This window comes from Daphnia pulex, chromosome 10, assembly GCF_021134715.1.
Source record: "Daphnia pulex isolate KAP4 chromosome 10, ASM2113471v1".
In the NCBI taxonomy this organism is placed as follows: Eukaryota; Metazoa; Arthropoda; class Branchiopoda; order Diplostraca; family Daphniidae; genus Daphnia; species Daphnia pulex.
Genome location: NC_060026.1, coordinates 9,948,549 through 9,966,182, shown reverse-complemented (window position 1 = coordinate 9,966,182; position 17,634 = coordinate 9,948,549). Strand labels below are relative to the sequence as shown.

The following is a 17,634-nucleotide window of genomic DNA, read 5'->3' as shown; positions in this document are numbered from 1 at the left end:
AAATCTAAATTATTTTCCCTTCAGAAGATCCCGTTCTAGCTGACAGGCTAGGCTAGTCACCAAGTTACCTATGGTGTTTGGTGAATGGTGATTGCCTGATTGGTGGATGGTGGTTGCCTTGGCCTTCTCGATGGTAGTATTATTTGTTGAAATCTGGCACAGGCTTCCGCCATTAAAGACTCGTGTCCGGTGTGCAGTGCTTGTTTTTCATCATGGCTCGACGAAAAGAAAATGATCGAGCTCAGCAAAATAACGATGACTCGGATTCTAACCCAAACGATGAATTAGAAGACGAGCCCAACTTCGATGATCCGGAAGGTTATGAGGACGATATTTCTGAAGAAGGTACCGTTTGTAACTTACCTTTTGCCATATGGCTTTCCTGAGCATGCCGGCATTGAATCTTGCTAACTGTCAATGTAGATCTTATAGGTGACCTCATCAGGCAGCGTCCGAAAGAAACCGACGGAGTCGAATCAATTGTTGTTATTGACGGTGTTCCTCAGGTTGGTACTGAGAGGATAGAAAAACTTCAAAATGTCCTGAGAAAACTATTCCAAAAGTTTGGAAAAATAACTAATGAATATTATCCTCTTAATGCTGATGGATCAACTAAAGGGTAATTTATTAGTTTTTTTTTTAACTTTTGTGTCAGCCCAATTTTAACATAATATACTTTTGAAGCCATGTTTTCATAGAGTACTCAAATGCCAATGAAGCATTGGAAGTTCTTAAAGGAACTAATGGTTACAAGTTCGACAAAAATCACACCTTCACTGTGAACTTACTTACTGACTTCGAAAAATATAATGACATTCTTGATAAGTGGGAAAATCCAATTCCTCAGCCGTTTAAGGAGCAAGGATGCCTTCAATACTATCTTCTTGATCAAGACGCTTGTGACCAATTCTCAGTTGTGTATGAGCAGGGAGACAAAGTTGCTGTTTATTTGAACACTCAACCTGAACCCTCTCTGCTGGAAGAAAGACCTGTGAGTCACTTCACCTTTATTATTATTATTATTTTTTTTTTTCATATTAAAATTTTATCTGACCAATAATTATCTTCACAGAGATGGACTGAGACTCTAGTGCGGTGGTCACCTCTTGGCACCTATCTAGCCACTTTCCATGCAAAGGGTATAGCTCTTTGGGGTGGTGAAAAGTTTCAACAAATTGTGCGCTTCAGTCATCCAGGAGTGCAATTCATTGACTTCTCACCATGTGAGAAGTATTTAGTATCTTTTAGTCCACTGGCTGATTCAAGAGCAACTGATGAACCACAAGCCATCATCATTTGGGACGTGTTGAGCGGTCTTAAGCGACGAGCTTTTAATGCCGATAAATCTCAAGCCCTGCCCATTTTTAAGTGGTCGCATGATGACAAGTATTTCGCTAGGATGGGAATCGACATGCTTTCTGTTTATGAAACCCCATCATTTGGCCTTTTAGACAAGAAGTCGATCAAAGTAACGTACACGATTTACAAAATCTTCTAATAACCATTTCCTAACATGCACTCTTACATTTTGATAGGTTCAAGGAATTCGAGATTTTGCCTGGAGCCCAACAGACAATACGATTGCTTATTGGGTCGGAGAGGAGAAAGATACTCCTGCTCGCGTCACACTTCTTGAGTTGCCAAGTCGCAATGAAGTGCGAGTCAAAAATTTGTTTAGCGTTGCCGACTGTAAAATGTATTGGCAAAAATCAGGTGACTATTTGTGTGTGAAAGTCGACCGCTATGCCAAATTAAGGAAAGATAAGTCCGATATCAAATACAGGTAATGAGATGCCACTCCTTCAATTAATAGATATAAAAGCTAATTTTCCCCCCTTTGATAGCGGTATCTACTACAATTTGGAAGTTTTCCACATGCGAGAAAAACAAATTCCAGTCGACTCGGTAGAAATCAAGGAAACCATTCAAGCTTTTGCGTGGGAGCCAGTTGGTACTAAGTTTGCCGTCATCCACGGTGAGCCACCGAGTACTTCTGTTTCTTTCTTCGAAGTTAAAACTGGACAAACGCCTACGATGGTTAAAAAATACGAACGTAAACCTTGCAACCAGTTGTACTGGGCCCCTTCTGGTAAGAAAACATTAAATTTAATGTTAAAATTCTAAAATCCTTACTATACTTTATCGAACAGGCCAGTTCATTGTGTTAGCCGGCCTACGTGCCATGTCTGGCACATTGGAATTTGTCGACACCCATGATTTTACCGTCATGAATACGGGCGAACACTTCATGGCTACTGATGTGGAGTGGGATCCAACCGGTCGGTATGTCGCAACTGCTGTTTCCTGGTGGGGTCACAAGGTAACAAAAATCAAGCAATGTATTCATTTTTGACAATGTTTGATCTCTTGTACTTTGACAGGTCGATAATGCCTACTGGTTGTGGTCCTTCCAAGGACGCATTCTCAAACGCGTAGCACTAGACAAATTCTGTCAGCTGCAATGGAGACCTCGACCACCTTCATTACTTCCAGCCCAACAAATAAAGGACATTAAGAAGTCTTTGAAGAAATTTAGTGCCCAATTCGAAGTGAAGGATCGATTGAAAATGACTAAAGCTTCCAAAGTAAATATTTTTTGAATGTGTAATTTTTGGCGAAAGTATTTTCTAAAAATCTGACATTTTCAAACTTCACCCAGGAATTGGTAGAAAAACGCCGCAAACTGATGCAAGAATATGAAGACTTGCGTAAGCAGAAGCAAGAGGACTATGACGCTCAACGTCGCCGTCGTATCGAATTGCGCAACAGTAAGTTCTTAAACCTAGTTAATAAGTAAGCTTATCAGGATTTAACTCACAAATGAATTCACAGACGTGGATACGGATGAAACTGAAGGCCGTGGAGGGGAATTAGAAGAGGAGACAGTCGAGTTTTTCATTAAAGAGGAGACGACATTCATCGACGAGTAATTGCCAAGACTGTAAACAATCACCACATCTTGAGGCGTGCTGCTTATTCAGTGAAAGGCAGCACATCTCGAGGTTTTTGTCAGATATTAATATCCGACAAATCCAACATCAGAAAATGAAGACAAATATAATTGTGTGTCTCATCGATTGGTTATGGCTGTTTGCGTCTCTCTTTGGTTTCAACTATCATGTACCCTTTAGATTATCAAAAATACATTTTGATTGCCTCGTCGCAACTGAAGTTGAACGAGAAGTAAAAAGGAATATATTGTACATGTTTCTGTTTGGGAAAAATTTACCGTTAACATTCGTTGATCAATAAGTCTGCAAATTTTTCTATAATGTTAGTCTTAAACTCTTAACAGAGATATACTCTTTCTTATAGTGCCCGAGGGTACTGTAATCGAAACATGGAGTTCGATCATTTTGACAGCAGAGTAATGAAAGACTGGAAGTACTTAAATTTTCCATGGCTTGAATTAGTTAGCATTTCGGAATTTATGGGTTATAGTGGGAAATGGAATTGAAGTCTGAAGGAAATGACGGATTTATAGAATGTTGGAAACTGGAATGGATTGGAAAATTGGAAAAACAAAAATATTATTTTTACTACTACATTTTTTTCTGGTGCGTGCGGCAACGTTGTCTCACATTATGACACGAAGTTGGGTGTGAAGTGGTGTGAAGAAGAAGGCGAAGTTTTCATTTCGATCAGTTTTGTCAGACATGGTAATGGTAAAATCTATTGCACTCCGGAGTCCGGAGCGCTCTAGTGTCAAAAGTGGCTATTGCACTCCGGAGTCCGGAGTCCTCTAGCGTCAAAAGTGGCTATTGCACTCCGGAAAGGAAATATGTAGTACTTTCATTTGGCGACCGATGGCATTCTGTTTCTGTGTTTTGAAATTTGAATGGTTTAGATTTGAATTATTTGGAAATTCAAATAAAATGTATTTATAACAATCAAATATATTTGAATCTCACTAATAAATAAAAATAGTCAGTGTATAGAAGGAACTTTTATTTCGTTATCGTTAACTTAGCTAGAGTACAATGTCCAACATTGAATCAGCTTAAAATTCAAATTGTTAATATAGTTAAGTGTCTTGCAGCAGGAATAAAGTAGAATTTATAAACATTTCAATTCAGGGTGATATTTCTTGTTAACCATTTCAATGTCTTGCTCTATATGCTCAGTGTTATTATTTATATTATATCATTATATTCAAAGTAAGGATTTAAACAGGTTGTTAAACACGCTATAAACGCACGACATAGTGAGTCACCCTCTGTCACCCCCTTACTTGCCCGAAGGTCGAGCCGGAGTTCTCAGAACGGGGCTTCGAGGGGTTCTTTGTGACCTTTAAACGAATTGACCAGCAACTAACTATTTCTGCTGATTGATTCACACGTAACGTGTGATTCAGCTCTATTACACAGAGGCCATTATATTCAAAGTATAAATTTAGGTTTTTAAACACGCAATTAACACACGACATAGTGAGTCACTCTCTGTCGCCCCCTTACTTGCCTGAAGGTCGAGCCGGAGTTCTCAGAACGGGGCTTCGAGGGGTTCTTTGTGACCTTTAAACGCATTGACCAGCAACTCACTATTTCTGCTGATTGACACGTAACGTGTGATTCAGCTGATTTCACGCTATAAACCATGCAATGCCCGTGTCTCTTATTACAATAAACTAACAGCTAAACACGTCTTTCATATCTTGAAACAAAACGATACAAAACTAAGTTAACATGCAGATGCATTTTACTTTATTATAGTGAGAATATCAAAAGACATTTTAACTGAATTGTGAGTGCGAAAAATACTTGGTATCTTCGTGTTCAGTTTCACTCGGTGCTTTGTCATCACATGAATGAACTGACAATGAAAAAATAATTGATATAAGAGGGGAAAGAATTGGCACATGGTGCGGCGTCAATCAAAGATCCTTTAAGAGCGGAATATGGAAGCGCCTTGTCCTTTGATGATGGGTTGCTTTGGGTTCCAACGCCGCGGAGATAATCATAAACAAAGTTCAATATACTGAAACCTGAGCAAATAGAGCAAGAAGTTGGAATGGTTATCAAGAAATACACCCTGAGTTGATATGTTTATCAATTCTAATTGATTCATGTTGCAAGACACTTAACTATATTTGCAATTTGAATAAAAGGGACTGATTCAATGGTGGACTCTAGCTAAGTTAACAATACTAACCAAGTTCCATCTTTTATACTGGCTATTTGTGTTTATTAGTGAAAATAAAATATATTTGATTGTTATTATAATTACATTGCAAATTTATTTCTTACCTTTAATTGAATATTTAATGAATTCAAAACCATTGTAAAGTCTAAACACAGAATCAGTCGTTATTTGCAATTCGTCGCCATAAATTTCCGGAGTGCAATAGCCACTTTTGACGCTAGAGGACTCCGGACTCCGGAGTGCAATAGCCACTTTTGACACTAGAGCGCTCCGGACCCCGGAGTGCAATAGGCGTGACCCATGGTAATATAAGGTTTAGCAGAACACTTGCTTCTGATATCACAGTTAATAACTCGTTACAACAAAATGGTATCCAGATTTTATATTTTTCTTTGCGAAGAATTGACGATTTAATTCTTTTCTGACACAGATGCAATTCATGCTTCTATTTAGCCGTCAAGGAAAGCTTCGCCTACAGAAATGGTATTCGGCCCAGCCTGACAAAGCAAAGAAAAAGATTACTAGAGATCTTGTTGCTACTATTTTAACCCGAAAACCGAAGATGTGCAGCTTTCTTGAGTGGAGAGAGTTGAAAATTGTCTACAAACGGTAAGAGAAATTGTTCTATTCTCATCTGTTTGCTTAAAATTAGTTTGTACATCATTTTATTAACTGATCTCTACTTCAAACTACATATAATGTATACATACAATTGTAGATCATTGCTGTAAAATGTATCAAGAGTGAAAGGTTGCAGCAGAGCATATTGAATTACTCTTCTTTAACTTTATTATCGCACCTAATTATAAATTTGTTGTTCAAACTTAATTACAGGTATGCTAGTCTATACTTTTGCTGTGCTATAGAGCAATCTGATAATGAATTACTCACCCTAGAAATCATTCATCGCTATGTTGAATTGCTTGATAAATATTTCGGAAGTGTAAGTAATATTTTTTTATGTGATAGAAAGTGGTGGTGCTATCAGTAAGTAATTATGTTACCTTAGGTCTGTGAGTTGGACATCATCTTCAATTTTGAAAAAGCCTACTTCATGTTGGATGAGCTGATGCTGGGTGGAGAAGTGCAGGAGACCTCAAAAAAGAATGTTCTGAAGGCAATAGCTGCCCAGGATTTATTGCAAGAGGTTAGTAACGACGCGAACCCTGTCGCTTTATAATAAGGCATTTGGTCTCAACAACCAATTTTTTTTTTGTTCCTAAGTAGTATTTAAGAATCTCAATGCCGTATCTCAGTGGAAGTAGGAGTAAAAGTGCACCAAATTTTGCATATAGTCATGTATCAGGGATTAGTCATGAAGTAATTTAGTTTTAAGGGAGCTCTAACTCTTCCATATGTATAATTTTATTGTGATTTGTGTGTTCCTAAGGATGAGGCAGTGGAGGGCGCACTCAGAGAAATTGGTCTGATATAGATGAACAAAAAGTGCCTTGAGAAAACCCTTGTTGATAACACACAATTTTATCATTGAAAGAAAAGGAAGAATCCTTGTTATTTTTTACGATAAAAATAATTATAAAAATGTTTATTGTGTACACATACCACTATGTAGGAGTGTAAAAACCAATACACGTCACACTGTTTTTGTTAAACAATGAACGTATATTTTAGTTCCTTGCCTTTGTCTTTTTTTTTTTCGTAGGAAGAAACTCCACAAGGATTTTTTGAAGACCACGGACTCGGCTAAAGACTTAAAAAAAAATCCAATCTTCACCCTGTAATGAGATACGAGCTCTGCGATCACCCATTCCCATCCAAAAGATTGCAGCTATCCATGTCGTCGAGCAACAACTTTCCTCCATTAAACTAATAAAGCTCATTTGTCAGAAACGCCATTTATGTCATTTTGTAAAATCTTGTTTGTTCTAACAAATTGAAGTATCTAATAACCTTTGTTAGATTTTCTAAACAGAGCCAAGCAACTTAACATTCCATTGCGTTCGATTTTCTGTCTATATATTTGTTTGCTTGCGCTAGCATACTACTCAATACACATAGATAGCCAATCAGTAGGCCTACTCATTAAAGACAATTAACTTCTGACCCGAATGAATCTAACAAAATGTGTATTTATATTTAACTTTTTACACCCCAGTGCCACGAAAGTCATTACGATCGCGTGTAATAATCTTCATAATCCATGTAAGGATTTTTCGGTAACTCTCGTTGTTTCGTTGGTGGTTGAGGAGTTGACATATAATAGGGCTCTTCAGAAATTTGTGTGCTTAGTAGTTTATCGTTGCTTTTGGAAACCTTTGGGATAGATTCTTGGCACAATTTCACGGAAGAGATTTTATGTTCTTCAAATGTCCATTTACCGCAGAGGGTCGCTCCTGAACTCCAACTAAATAGCAACCCTAGGGCCAGAAATATGGCAGGCCATAAACAGAGCGACTGAAATCCTGGAAAATTTTGAATATTAAAGAAATTTGATTTAGTAATGAGTTAACGGAGGTATCTAATTATGTGGATTATTTGCAATCAAATTATGCTCAAAATTCAACAATCTTATTAAAGTAAGCATTGCAGTAAATCTAATATAAATCTTGGAAAAATAATGAAGTGTGAAACAATTGGAGAAAATCTTATACCCATATTTTTTGCAGTTCTGAAAAACACAAACAATGATTTGGATCGTGATGTAAATAATGATTTGAACTGTAGGTAATCGTCCACAAATATTAAGCCAAACGAAAAAAGTTTAAGATAAAAATGACGATTTATGAAATAATAGAGTTTGGAGTGCATGTACAGCAACCTGTTACACTAACCAAGATAGAAGATACTGGTCAGTGGTATCTTTGACACCATACTACATCACTATCACCTGTGCGCTTCGGTAAATATCCGCGGGCATTTAATTGGAAGGGAAGGGATAAAACATACGCAATTTTGAGCTCCTTTAGTTAACCACGCGAACGCTTTTGAATGAGCTTTCCGGATTTGGCCCACAAGTTAATGCATCATCACGATTCGCCACTTTCGAAAATCAATGCTTGTGGTATATAGGTTTAAAGAATTTTAATAATATTATTATTTATTGGTACAAATGAACAGTCTTGTTCTTATACTGTGGCAAGCAGCGCATATTGAATGATAATGAAATACTGAAGTTACACGGACTGTCACCCTACACCCTTAAGTGAAATATAAACTCAAAGAAGATGGAACATGCCGTATTCACAACATATCGCTTTTCTTCCATGTATTTTAAGTTTTATGCTAATTACAATATGGTGTATAAGGGTTTCGATATGACTTTAAAATAGCATGATTATTTATCCTAAAACAATTATTTTGCCACACAAATCTGACAATTTATTATTAGGTGGGAGGACATATTCTATACTATTAGAGCGCTTTGGGTCAACCTCTTCTAGGTTATTATTACTGAGCTGTAAACTTTCACAGTTCCAGATGGCCAATCTCTTACTTTTTCCATGTTTAGCCAAAAAGTATATGTTTTCTTTCTTCACTTGACTTAGTAGATCACAATTAGCGGACAAGTCCGAAATCCGATATAAATCTTCGCCGAGAATTTCTCTTTTGCAACAAAATTCTGTGTGCAAATTCAGGTTATTCTCAAATTCAAAGAAAACCCCAACTAACAATGCCCAGTGTGCTTTGTGGCCTTTCTTAAGGCATGGGGCATGGTTACAATCAGCATCATATCTATAAAAACAATTGAAAAATGTTAACCATAGTTAGGCTGCATGAATAAATGTCAAATCCTACGGAACAAGCAGTAATTTGCCTGATATAAAATATCTAAGTAACAGTTGAATATTACTGAAACCGTTATTTAGCAATACAGAATTGATATTCATTTGATTTGCAAGTGCACAAACTGCAGATGAGCTGAATAGTTCACCCTTTTTGGTAATCCCCATTTGCTTAGCCTGTTGAAATATAGAATCTGTGTCAACTTTAATTCCACAAGATTGAGCAGCCATAGCTAAAGCTACTAGCCCACACCTAAGAATAAAATATTTAATTTTTAGTTAGAAAAAAGATTACACTATGTAGTTGTTAGGTGGAGCTGTAGCTGTAGGTGGATTCCCTGAAAACAAAACAGCAAAATATTTATTTTAATAAAAATAAATATTTACAATGTTGGCCTCCTTGCCTTTGACTGATACTTACATTTAAGCTTGAGTCGACCCCACAAATGCTTTAAAAAGAGGCATAGGCATATCCCTGATTTAAATATTGACTAAACGACGAGCATCAACAAAAGGCCGAAAGTGCCTTGCAAAAATGGCAACTCCTTCTTCAACACAATGTTTTCAACCTCAGCTGCAAATCCATCTTCATCAACAGCCACCCGTTTCGGCTCCCCTAAATAAAAAAAACACATAAAAATTTAAATATTTGACTTACAAATCCCCCTCGCCTGGGATAACATTTGGTTGGTGTACACCTTGGGGCACAATCTTGCTAATATATCTCCTCCCGGGACACCAGTTGGTGGGTGTCCCGGGACACCCGATGTTTGGGTGTTGGACCGCACTTTTAGAGGTCCCCCTCGCCTGGGACACCAGTAAGTTGGTTCAGTAGTTGGGGTTTGGGCACTGACGTTTGGACGGAGGCTGCACAAACAAGTTGCACAGAAGGAGGTTTCCCTTCCAACAAATCTTTAATCTCACTCATCAGCGTCACTTGCTGCATGAGCAGCTGCTCCAAGTTGTTAGGTGGAGCTGTAGCTGTAGGTGGATTCTCTGAAAAAAACAGCAAAATATTTATTTTAATAAAAATAAATAGTTACAATGTTGGCTAGGTAAGATGGCCACCTGTTGCGAGTAATAAGTGTTATGAAACTGAATTCCTCTTTCGTAAAGTTGTTCTGACAATTTCAAATGGGCGACCAGGTTGGCATCCACTTTAGAAGTTTTGCTCGTTGCCTCAACCGAACAAACTGAAATGAAAAACAGTTTTATTTGTTTATCAAAACCTCGAAACTTATTAATAACATACCGTTAGTAACAGTTAGAGAACATCAGAACATCTCTTTGTTTTTTTGGGATTCTCCAAGATGTGGCAATTTCATCAACAATAATTCTTTTTTTGGCAAGTTCTTGCACAACGATCGTCTTAGACATACCGTATTGGAAACCGCCATGATCATGACGATCACGAGAAGCATGGCCATGATGCAAATCCATTGCGTATTTGGCCAAAGAAAATTGTGTCCCACAACTGTATTTGAACAAAAAAAAAAAATTAATAATAAGAAAGTAAAATATTGTTTTAAAATTATAACCCTTCATCTTCTGACATGTAGCCAAGTCTAATCAGTCTCTAGTGCACCAATTTGGCACACATATTTCTCCCTTCCAAGATGTCATAGATTCCGATATTCACATCAAGTTCAGGCAAACCTGGAAATAGAAAAAAATTAAATCACGTTTTTCGGCAGGAAAGGTTTTTAATAAATTAATTACCTGCTATGGTAATCGACACACGATGAGAATAGGTTTCTTCATCGCGTGTCGATGTGTACTGTAGTGACACTTTTAGGTGGCGGCAGAAAAAGCGAAAAATTAGCTCCCTGACATTTTCAATTCCTCCACCAGTGCGCGGTTGCAGCACTGGTGGAGGAGCAGGAATAACTACTGGTTCAGGAACTGGTATTGGTGCAGCAGTGGCTGGCTGGATTGCTTGTTGAGGCACATGAATAACTTCTCGTTCAGGAACTGGTAGTGGTGCAGTAGTGGCTTGCTTGATTCCTTGTTGGACAGCTAGATTTCCGGGGGAAGGATTTCTCTCCCTCGGCCTAGCACCGCCAAAATCTGTAGCTGTGGCCGATGCATTGTCAACCACACCGAAAAACAAATCTTCTTGAGTCGTCACTCACTTTGGATTTTTCTTAAACTTGTGGCAACCTTTCCATCTGCACTTGTACCAGCGAAATTGGCAGGATATCTACCATTTTGAAGTTGTCCAATATCTAACACCAACCAACTGCTTTCGATGACAAGTTTCCATCTCTGTACTGGAACATTTGTGAAATCTTGTAGGATACATGGAATGCCATATGGAGGCTGGAAAAAAGCGAATCAAAGAAGATAATGGTGCAATAATGTTGTCGCGCCTAACCAACTCTATGGACCCGTAGTCAACTAATAAAATCTTGACTACGGGTCCAACTTCTTGGACTATCTTGACACGATAGTAATGATCTAAGTAAAATGACAATTGTTAATTAACAATAAAAATCTTACGCTAAGAGGTTTTTTTAACTTACCATCACTAGCTTTATACATGACTCCGTAATAGGCCAGCAGCCTTTGTTCTTTTGTCTGATACAATTTTGGTGGCTTTTCTAGTTTAGAATAAGCGTCGTTTAGCTCATCTCCCATCCCCTGAAGAGCATCAGGAAGTGGTTCTTCTCTGCCGATAGTTAGAAATTGCCCGAAGAATTTACCAGGATTATACGCCTCAGAAACAAAAAGGATCTGCCTTTCAAATAGATCTAATCTTGGTAGCTGAAAAAATATAATTATAAAAAAATTACAAATTAACATAATGGAATTTAATTTTGACAAAAAATACTTCATTTGTAAACACTTGGACGGGCACGAACACGGTCACGGTCACGGGCTCGGGCAATGGGACGGCCACCGCAGCCTCACAACTTCTCAAGCTGCTGGGCAAGTCGAGAAGTTGTTGGAACAATATATTGGATGGGAAGCCTTCTTTCGGAACTTCAAACAGTTTTCTGCAAAGAGGACATGGAAACTAAAAATTTTTTTATAAAATTTGAATTGAAAATGTTTAATTATTTTATTTAATACCTTCACATTGCCATTATCATTTGACATTTGGATGCATTGCAAAAGGCATAACCTGCAAAATGTATGGTTGCATGGCAGCAGTCTTGGGCAATTAAACTGCTCATAACACACGCTGCATGTCAGCACTTCATCCAAGTATTCATTCATCTCTTTTTTTTTTAAGAGTTAACGAAAGATTCAATCAAATTAAAATTCAAATCAAAGTAAAGGATTGAATAATAAAAAAAAAATAAACAAGAATTATTTAATCCACACAATGAAATAATTTACAAAAAACTTAGCCATCTATAAATAACTTATAATTAATTATACGAGGACTGCAACCACCTACGTCGTCACTGCGGTTAGTCCCGAAATCCAGACCAACAAAAGCACCGATAAGTAGTGGAGCCGGAGATGGACGACGGAGACGGACGACGGAGACGGACGACGACGGACGACGGAGACGGACGACGACGGACGACGACGAATGGAGATGGACGAGCAACACGGCCTATTGTAAAAGACATTTAAAAAAATATATAAATTTCACGACCATAATGAAGTTAACCAACGAAGGCGAATTAAGTACGGAATGGGGCTGGTGAGAATGGGATCACATTCAAGTTCGCATATTGTTTCTTTTCTTTCTTGGCAATTAACGTCTTTCTTATTTGTTATCTCTCGTTTTTTAACGCTCCGAGAGACTCGGTCACACAACCACGCGCACTAAAACACATAAAAATAGATTACAACAAACAAAATAACAACAACATTGAAGTCGTTTCGCAAATCAAACATAAAAGTGAAAATGTGTTTTCTCTATTCATTGTTTTTTTCTTTTCATTTCTACTCTAGCCAACAACAACAGAAAAAAGATCAAGTTCGTTCATATTTTGTCGTGAGACTCTCTTTGTTCAATTTTCCCTCCTCAACTCTTTGAGACCGCAAAAGATGTTGTGTACAGCGACAACAACATGGCCTACACATGTGGTAATGACGTGCTTCATCTTCTCACCCAAAAGGAGATAGAGAGAAGAAAAAAAGGAAAGAAGCAATCGGAAAATAATGATAAAAAAATAAAAATTCCCCACAGTGTGTGTGACTAGTTGCTATGACTAGTTGCACAGCAACTAGTCGGATGTAAAACAAGAAAGAGAGAGAGAACCCGGAAGAATGTGAATAATAAAAAGAGAATCGAGGACATTACTCGAATAACAAAAAAAAAACAGAAACAAAATTCGAGTGCGGCATTGAATGTGAGGGGGCTGGCTAGGAAGAGGAGCAGATGACGAGAGAGAATTGTGTTTCACATCGATAGATAATCGACATCTGTCAACATTTTGACGCGTTCGGCGTGATAGAACAACTCCCGTAAGAGTGAGAGTAGAGAACACGACACTGTTGTCAGAGTGAGAGGAGTCAGTCAGAGATATCTCCTTCTAAATCGCCAGAATTCTGGATGCCCTTCACGTTATAGAAATGGCAAATTCAAGATCCTCCTCCTCTCTCCCTCCCCTCTCTCTCCCTTGACTCACTCACGAGAGAGACGAAAAAATAAAAAAAAACTAAATTCAAGTTAGATCGAGCCAAGCTCCACTTTCATCTTGTTGAAAGTGAAGGACAGACACGCAATACGTGAATAAGTACATGCATGTTTGTGTGCGTAAAACCGCGAAATTTCTCAAAAGAACGAACGGCAAAAAAGAAAAAGACAAATGATTGCACAAGAGTGAGGGAAGGAGGGGGGGATGCAGGCCGGGAATCCATCATCCGTTGGCAACTTGGTAGAACGGGATAAAACCGGGAGAGAGGAGGGTGGTGTTGGTGGTGGTGGCAATTCCAACTATCGACCACGTCATCTTCACTTAGCCGGTTTTCACAATATCACAACTGGAGTGTGGAGGGGGGTAGGAAAACCAACCTGCTGGTGAAGAAGACTCTAGTTATTGTTGATTCGCCAATGGATGACGGAAGTCAGATGGACGAGCGTCGGATGGACGGGCGTCGGATGGCCGAACGCCAAACACTTGAGTCTCTGCTTGCGTCGCTATTGCCTCAGCGGGTGGATCAAAATGGGCGATTCCGGGTAGTCAGTCAGTTTGGCGGCTACTGTCGATCGGAAATGGGAGAGATAAATGGAAAAACAAAACATTGTTATTGAGTGTGTGTGTGTCAAACACAGGGAAACCCCCAAAAATATCCAACGTTCAAGTTGGAAGAAAATTTGAAAGAAAAAAAAGAAGAAGAAAGTCGATCAAGTGTCCCGACGAAGCACAATTTTCAATCATCTCGTCAAAAGACGATTCACAAGGGTGTGCAGTCTGTCGGTTCATTCCCCCCATCCCCCAGTTTAGATAGAGTTCCATCAGTAAATCACTTTGCGACGCTTCCACCCAATATAAAGAAAAAAACTCGTGATTGTTTCAGACTCCGCCGATGGATGGATTTCACGGACGGCCAATCCAATCTCAATATTCCGCGAATCAGTTGACAGTGGACACAATTCTAGACATAAACCAAAAAATGGTTGTTTTAGTAGAAACGTCTTTCATGTTTTATTGATGATGGGTAATCTTTCACTACATTCACTACACTACATACACGCCTAGAAGTAAAAAAAAGTGGTAAAAAAGTGGATTTGCTGAGCACAACCTGTGGCTGTAACACGTGTGTAAACTTGTTTAGATTGCTTGCTGTATATAACGTTAGAATTTCAAAGAAAAACAAAGAACTTGCTGAATATCCCGCTTTTCGAATTCTCTCAAAAATTCCAATTAATGGATTTTGATACGTTTCTCCTTTATTGATGTTCATAGTGATATCTTTAAAAAAATCTACTGCAAACTTCTTTGTTGTTTTGTCTATACTTTTATTGATGGCGGATGAATATATTCTATAAAACCACATTCCTGCCACAAGATACAAGGTTACGCCTTTTCGAAACATTTTCGATACGTTCATAATGTTATATCCCTGCCTGGCCTGTTTAGTCATCCATCGGATTTCCAATTATTGCCCTCTAATCTAAGTGAGAAAGGTTGGTCTCGAAAGTGTCACAATATGACATCTATAGGATTTTCCAATAACATATTTTGGGGACATACGCATTTTAAGTACCAAATTATGTCCGATTCATTATCCAAAGGACATCCTAATTGATAATTCATGAGAAAAAGACAGTTGGCCCAAAATTTGCGAATATGGAATGCCCATAGAAAATCAGTTTTTTATCCTTCTTTCGTTTTTTCATCATCTTGACGTGACCAAATTGGGATGTTCGGACATCCAAAGAATACCCCAAAAGAGTTTTTGCAAAAGTAATGACTATGTATATAAAGAACCCATCGCAATAATTGGCTTACTTTTTTCACTCACATATATTTTTTTATTGTTCAATGTTGCACCCCTCTCCCTGCACCCCTCTCTCACCCCATTATTTTAACCAGCTATCTCTGTTCTACACAACAGTAGAATTCACCTTGCTCTCGCTCCAGCAGCTTGCTGGTTTCAAGCGTTTTTTTATCTCTCAGGCATTCTTTACAGGTGCATCAAATAATAACATTATGATACGACTTTTCTTCAATTAATCAGACAATAAACAGCCGTTTTCCAAATTCAATTTTTCTATGTTTCATCAGTTTCACCTGTGGTTTTTTCTTCAGCCCTAATAAATTCGATGGCTCAAAAGTTTTCTTTTTGTGGGAACATCGAGCTGTAAAAAATTAATTACGACCAATTATAAATATGAGAATTGTTTTATTACTTACAGTTATTTTCTTAAAATGGAAGCACTGAGCTGTAACAAAATTACAAAGATCAATTATAGTCAAGATTTGTTTTACTTGGTTAAAGAGTAGACGTGCCGTTTCTTCTAAAATTCGGGTTTTCATTTTTTTATGTTCAATGGAATCGATAGTGATTTGTTAATGAGTTAAACAGAATAAGAGTTGCAAGAGTGTTCATATTGCAATATATTTTGTGAAAAAAATATGTGGCAAATATGCTACAAATCTGTAAATTCGGTCCGGGATTTGGTGGGATGAAAGAAGCAGTAAAAATTTTTGTTTTCTTTGGCCAAGTGAATCGTGGGATAATTAAGATTCATCGTATGAATGGGAAACGGTGTTCGTCGACTTTCATTACCATGCACTAAACTAAAACACAAAACAAACAGGAATTGCTTAACAAGTGCGATTTGCATTTAGCAAACTAAAAGTGCATTTTCTCTTGATTTTATTGTTACAGAGATCCCACAAACGAAAACATGTTGTCCTTTTTCGTCAATAGACATTTCCCAGATAACAGGTCTCCTTTAGATTGGCCAATAATCTTTTAACTGCTCTCCGAACCGCTGGTTGCGGATTTGAACAGTACTTCGCTACTTGGCCAACGAAATGTGTGATTTCCTGGCGTGTAGCATTTGTAAGATACAAAAGGGCTTCAACTACTGATTTTTTATGGGACTTTCGTTATATAGTTCCATAGCCTCTCCCTCTCGCTAGTTGGAAACATTATGACGCATTGAGACGGGAGTTTGGGTCAGTGGTCGTTAGGACTTCTCATTTTATGTTTCTTGAGTAGAGTTAGAATGATGTATCTTTACGAAATGAAGATTTGATTATTTTGTCTTTCACGTTCCATGTAACGGTGAGAAACTGGGTAGGTGGAATGTTGCGAATTTCGAATTCACTTGCCATGTTGTCCACAATAGGTAGTGAAACCTCGTCTCCTTAAAAAACGAATATAGACACTTTATCCATCAACGGCTGGAATTCTGCTGCTTCCAGTTTTCCATTATGGGTTTTGTTCCATAAAATTGGTGGTTGTTTAGTACTGAGGAGCCCTTTTGAGAAGTACGGCATCACCCTATATTCGCTAGCCGCGATTGACATAAATATACGAAAAAACTCGGTTCTGGAACTTTGGAAAATGTGTCTTCAAAATCAATGCCAGGTCGTTTAGCGCAGCAAAAAGGTATCAGACGTCATTTAAAGCGAGATGGTACTTCTCCTTGCCAAGGTTTATAATTCCCAATTAATTTTTGTCAAATTAGGACGTAGCTAGCCGGCAGTTCTGAAGGAAAGACAAGTTCCCAAGACTTTTTATCTATTTGGCATCTATATTCTTCAGTCGCAGCGACAGTGTTGACTGTTTTCTCAGGGGTTGATGTTGATGCTGCTAAGGCTAGGAACTTGCCGTAAGGTTATCCGGATCTAGTTCGATTGAAATAATCGAGTATTCCGTAGCAACCAGGCCAGAGGTTCCTTTTGCAACTCATTTTCAGTAACACCGCCATGATTTTTTACACCGCCATGTCTTTTACTTTCCAGATCAACGAATCAAAAATGCTCTTCAAGGGTGAAGCTGCCAAATTTCAACGTCTCATAAGGACCCGAAAAAAGGAAACGTGGGAAAGTTTCTGCACAAACGATATGAACAACGATCATCAAACATCACTCCAATACCCAGTGAGAAAAGATAATCGAAGCAGCAGCAGTCTAAAATAATCGCAGCTCTCTGTAAGTGGACGGAAACATCATGAATTTTTCGGTCCACATTGCTAAAGCTTTCGCCTGCCACTTTCTTAAACCCGCTATACCCTCCTCCGACTGCCATACATCCCTAATTTAAAAAACGACGTTATTCTTTCTCATCCCATATGCCATACTCGTCCAATCACAATGTCGAAGCTAGAGTC

At 38.2% G+C, this 17,634-nt stretch overlaps 3 protein-coding genes across 5 annotated transcripts; 2 read left to right on the top strand and 1 right to left on the bottom strand.

Moving 5' to 3' along the window:
• Window positions 1-87: 87 nt before the first annotated feature.
• LOC124204965 (eukaryotic translation initiation factor 3 subunit B-like) lies at window positions 88-3,194 on the top strand. The gene is made up of 10 exons (XM_046602226.1): window positions 88-345; window positions 424-619; window positions 685-991; window positions 1,073-1,468; window positions 1,536-1,783; window positions 1,845-2,089; window positions 2,151-2,320; window positions 2,382-2,585; window positions 2,660-2,768; window positions 2,833-3,194. Exons 1-10 carry the CDS (start codon window positions 213-215, stop codon window positions 2,928-2,930), a joined length of 2,106 nt encoding a protein of 701 aa, XP_046458182.1. The 5' UTR covers window positions 88-212; the 3' UTR covers window positions 2,931-3,194.
• Window positions 3,195-3,567: 373 nt separating this feature from the next.
• LOC124204966 (AP-1 complex subunit sigma-2-like) lies at window positions 3,568-7,169 on the top strand. 3 transcript variants are annotated; one of them, XM_046602228.1, is made up of 6 exons: window positions 3,568-3,659; window positions 5,443-5,508; window positions 5,570-5,748; window positions 5,974-6,082; window positions 6,149-6,286; window positions 6,530-6,755. In XM_046602228.1, exons 2-6 carry the CDS (start codon window positions 5,506-5,508, stop codon window positions 6,572-6,574), a joined length of 474 nt encoding a protein of 157 aa, XP_046458184.1. In that variant the 5' UTR covers window positions 3,568-3,659; window positions 5,443-5,505; the 3' UTR covers window positions 6,575-6,755. The 3 variants fall into 3 exon arrangements, with proteins under 3 accessions (XP_046458184.1, XP_046458183.1, XP_046458185.1); XM_046602227.1 differs by lacking the exon at window positions 6,530-6,755 and adding an exon at window positions 6,803-7,169 and having other exon boundaries at window positions 3,569-3,659; XM_046602229.1 differs by lacking the exons at window positions 5,443-5,508; window positions 6,530-6,755 and adding an exon at window positions 6,803-7,169 and having other exon boundaries at window positions 3,579-3,659.
• A 40-nt stretch (window positions 7,170-7,209) lies between these two features.
• LOC124204967 (UPF0692 protein C19orf54 homolog) lies at window positions 7,210-9,184 on the bottom strand. The gene is made up of 3 exons (XM_046602230.1): window positions 8,896-9,184; window positions 7,752-8,832; window positions 7,210-7,562 (listed from the first exon to the last, which is right to left on the bottom strand). The coding sequence occupies exons 1-2, from the start codon at window positions 9,111-9,113 to the stop codon at window positions 8,439-8,441; spliced, it is 612 nt and encodes a 203-aa protein (XP_046458186.1). The 5' UTR covers window positions 9,114-9,184; the 3' UTR covers window positions 7,210-7,562; window positions 7,752-8,438.
• Window positions 9,185-17,634: the final 8,450 nt, after the last annotated feature.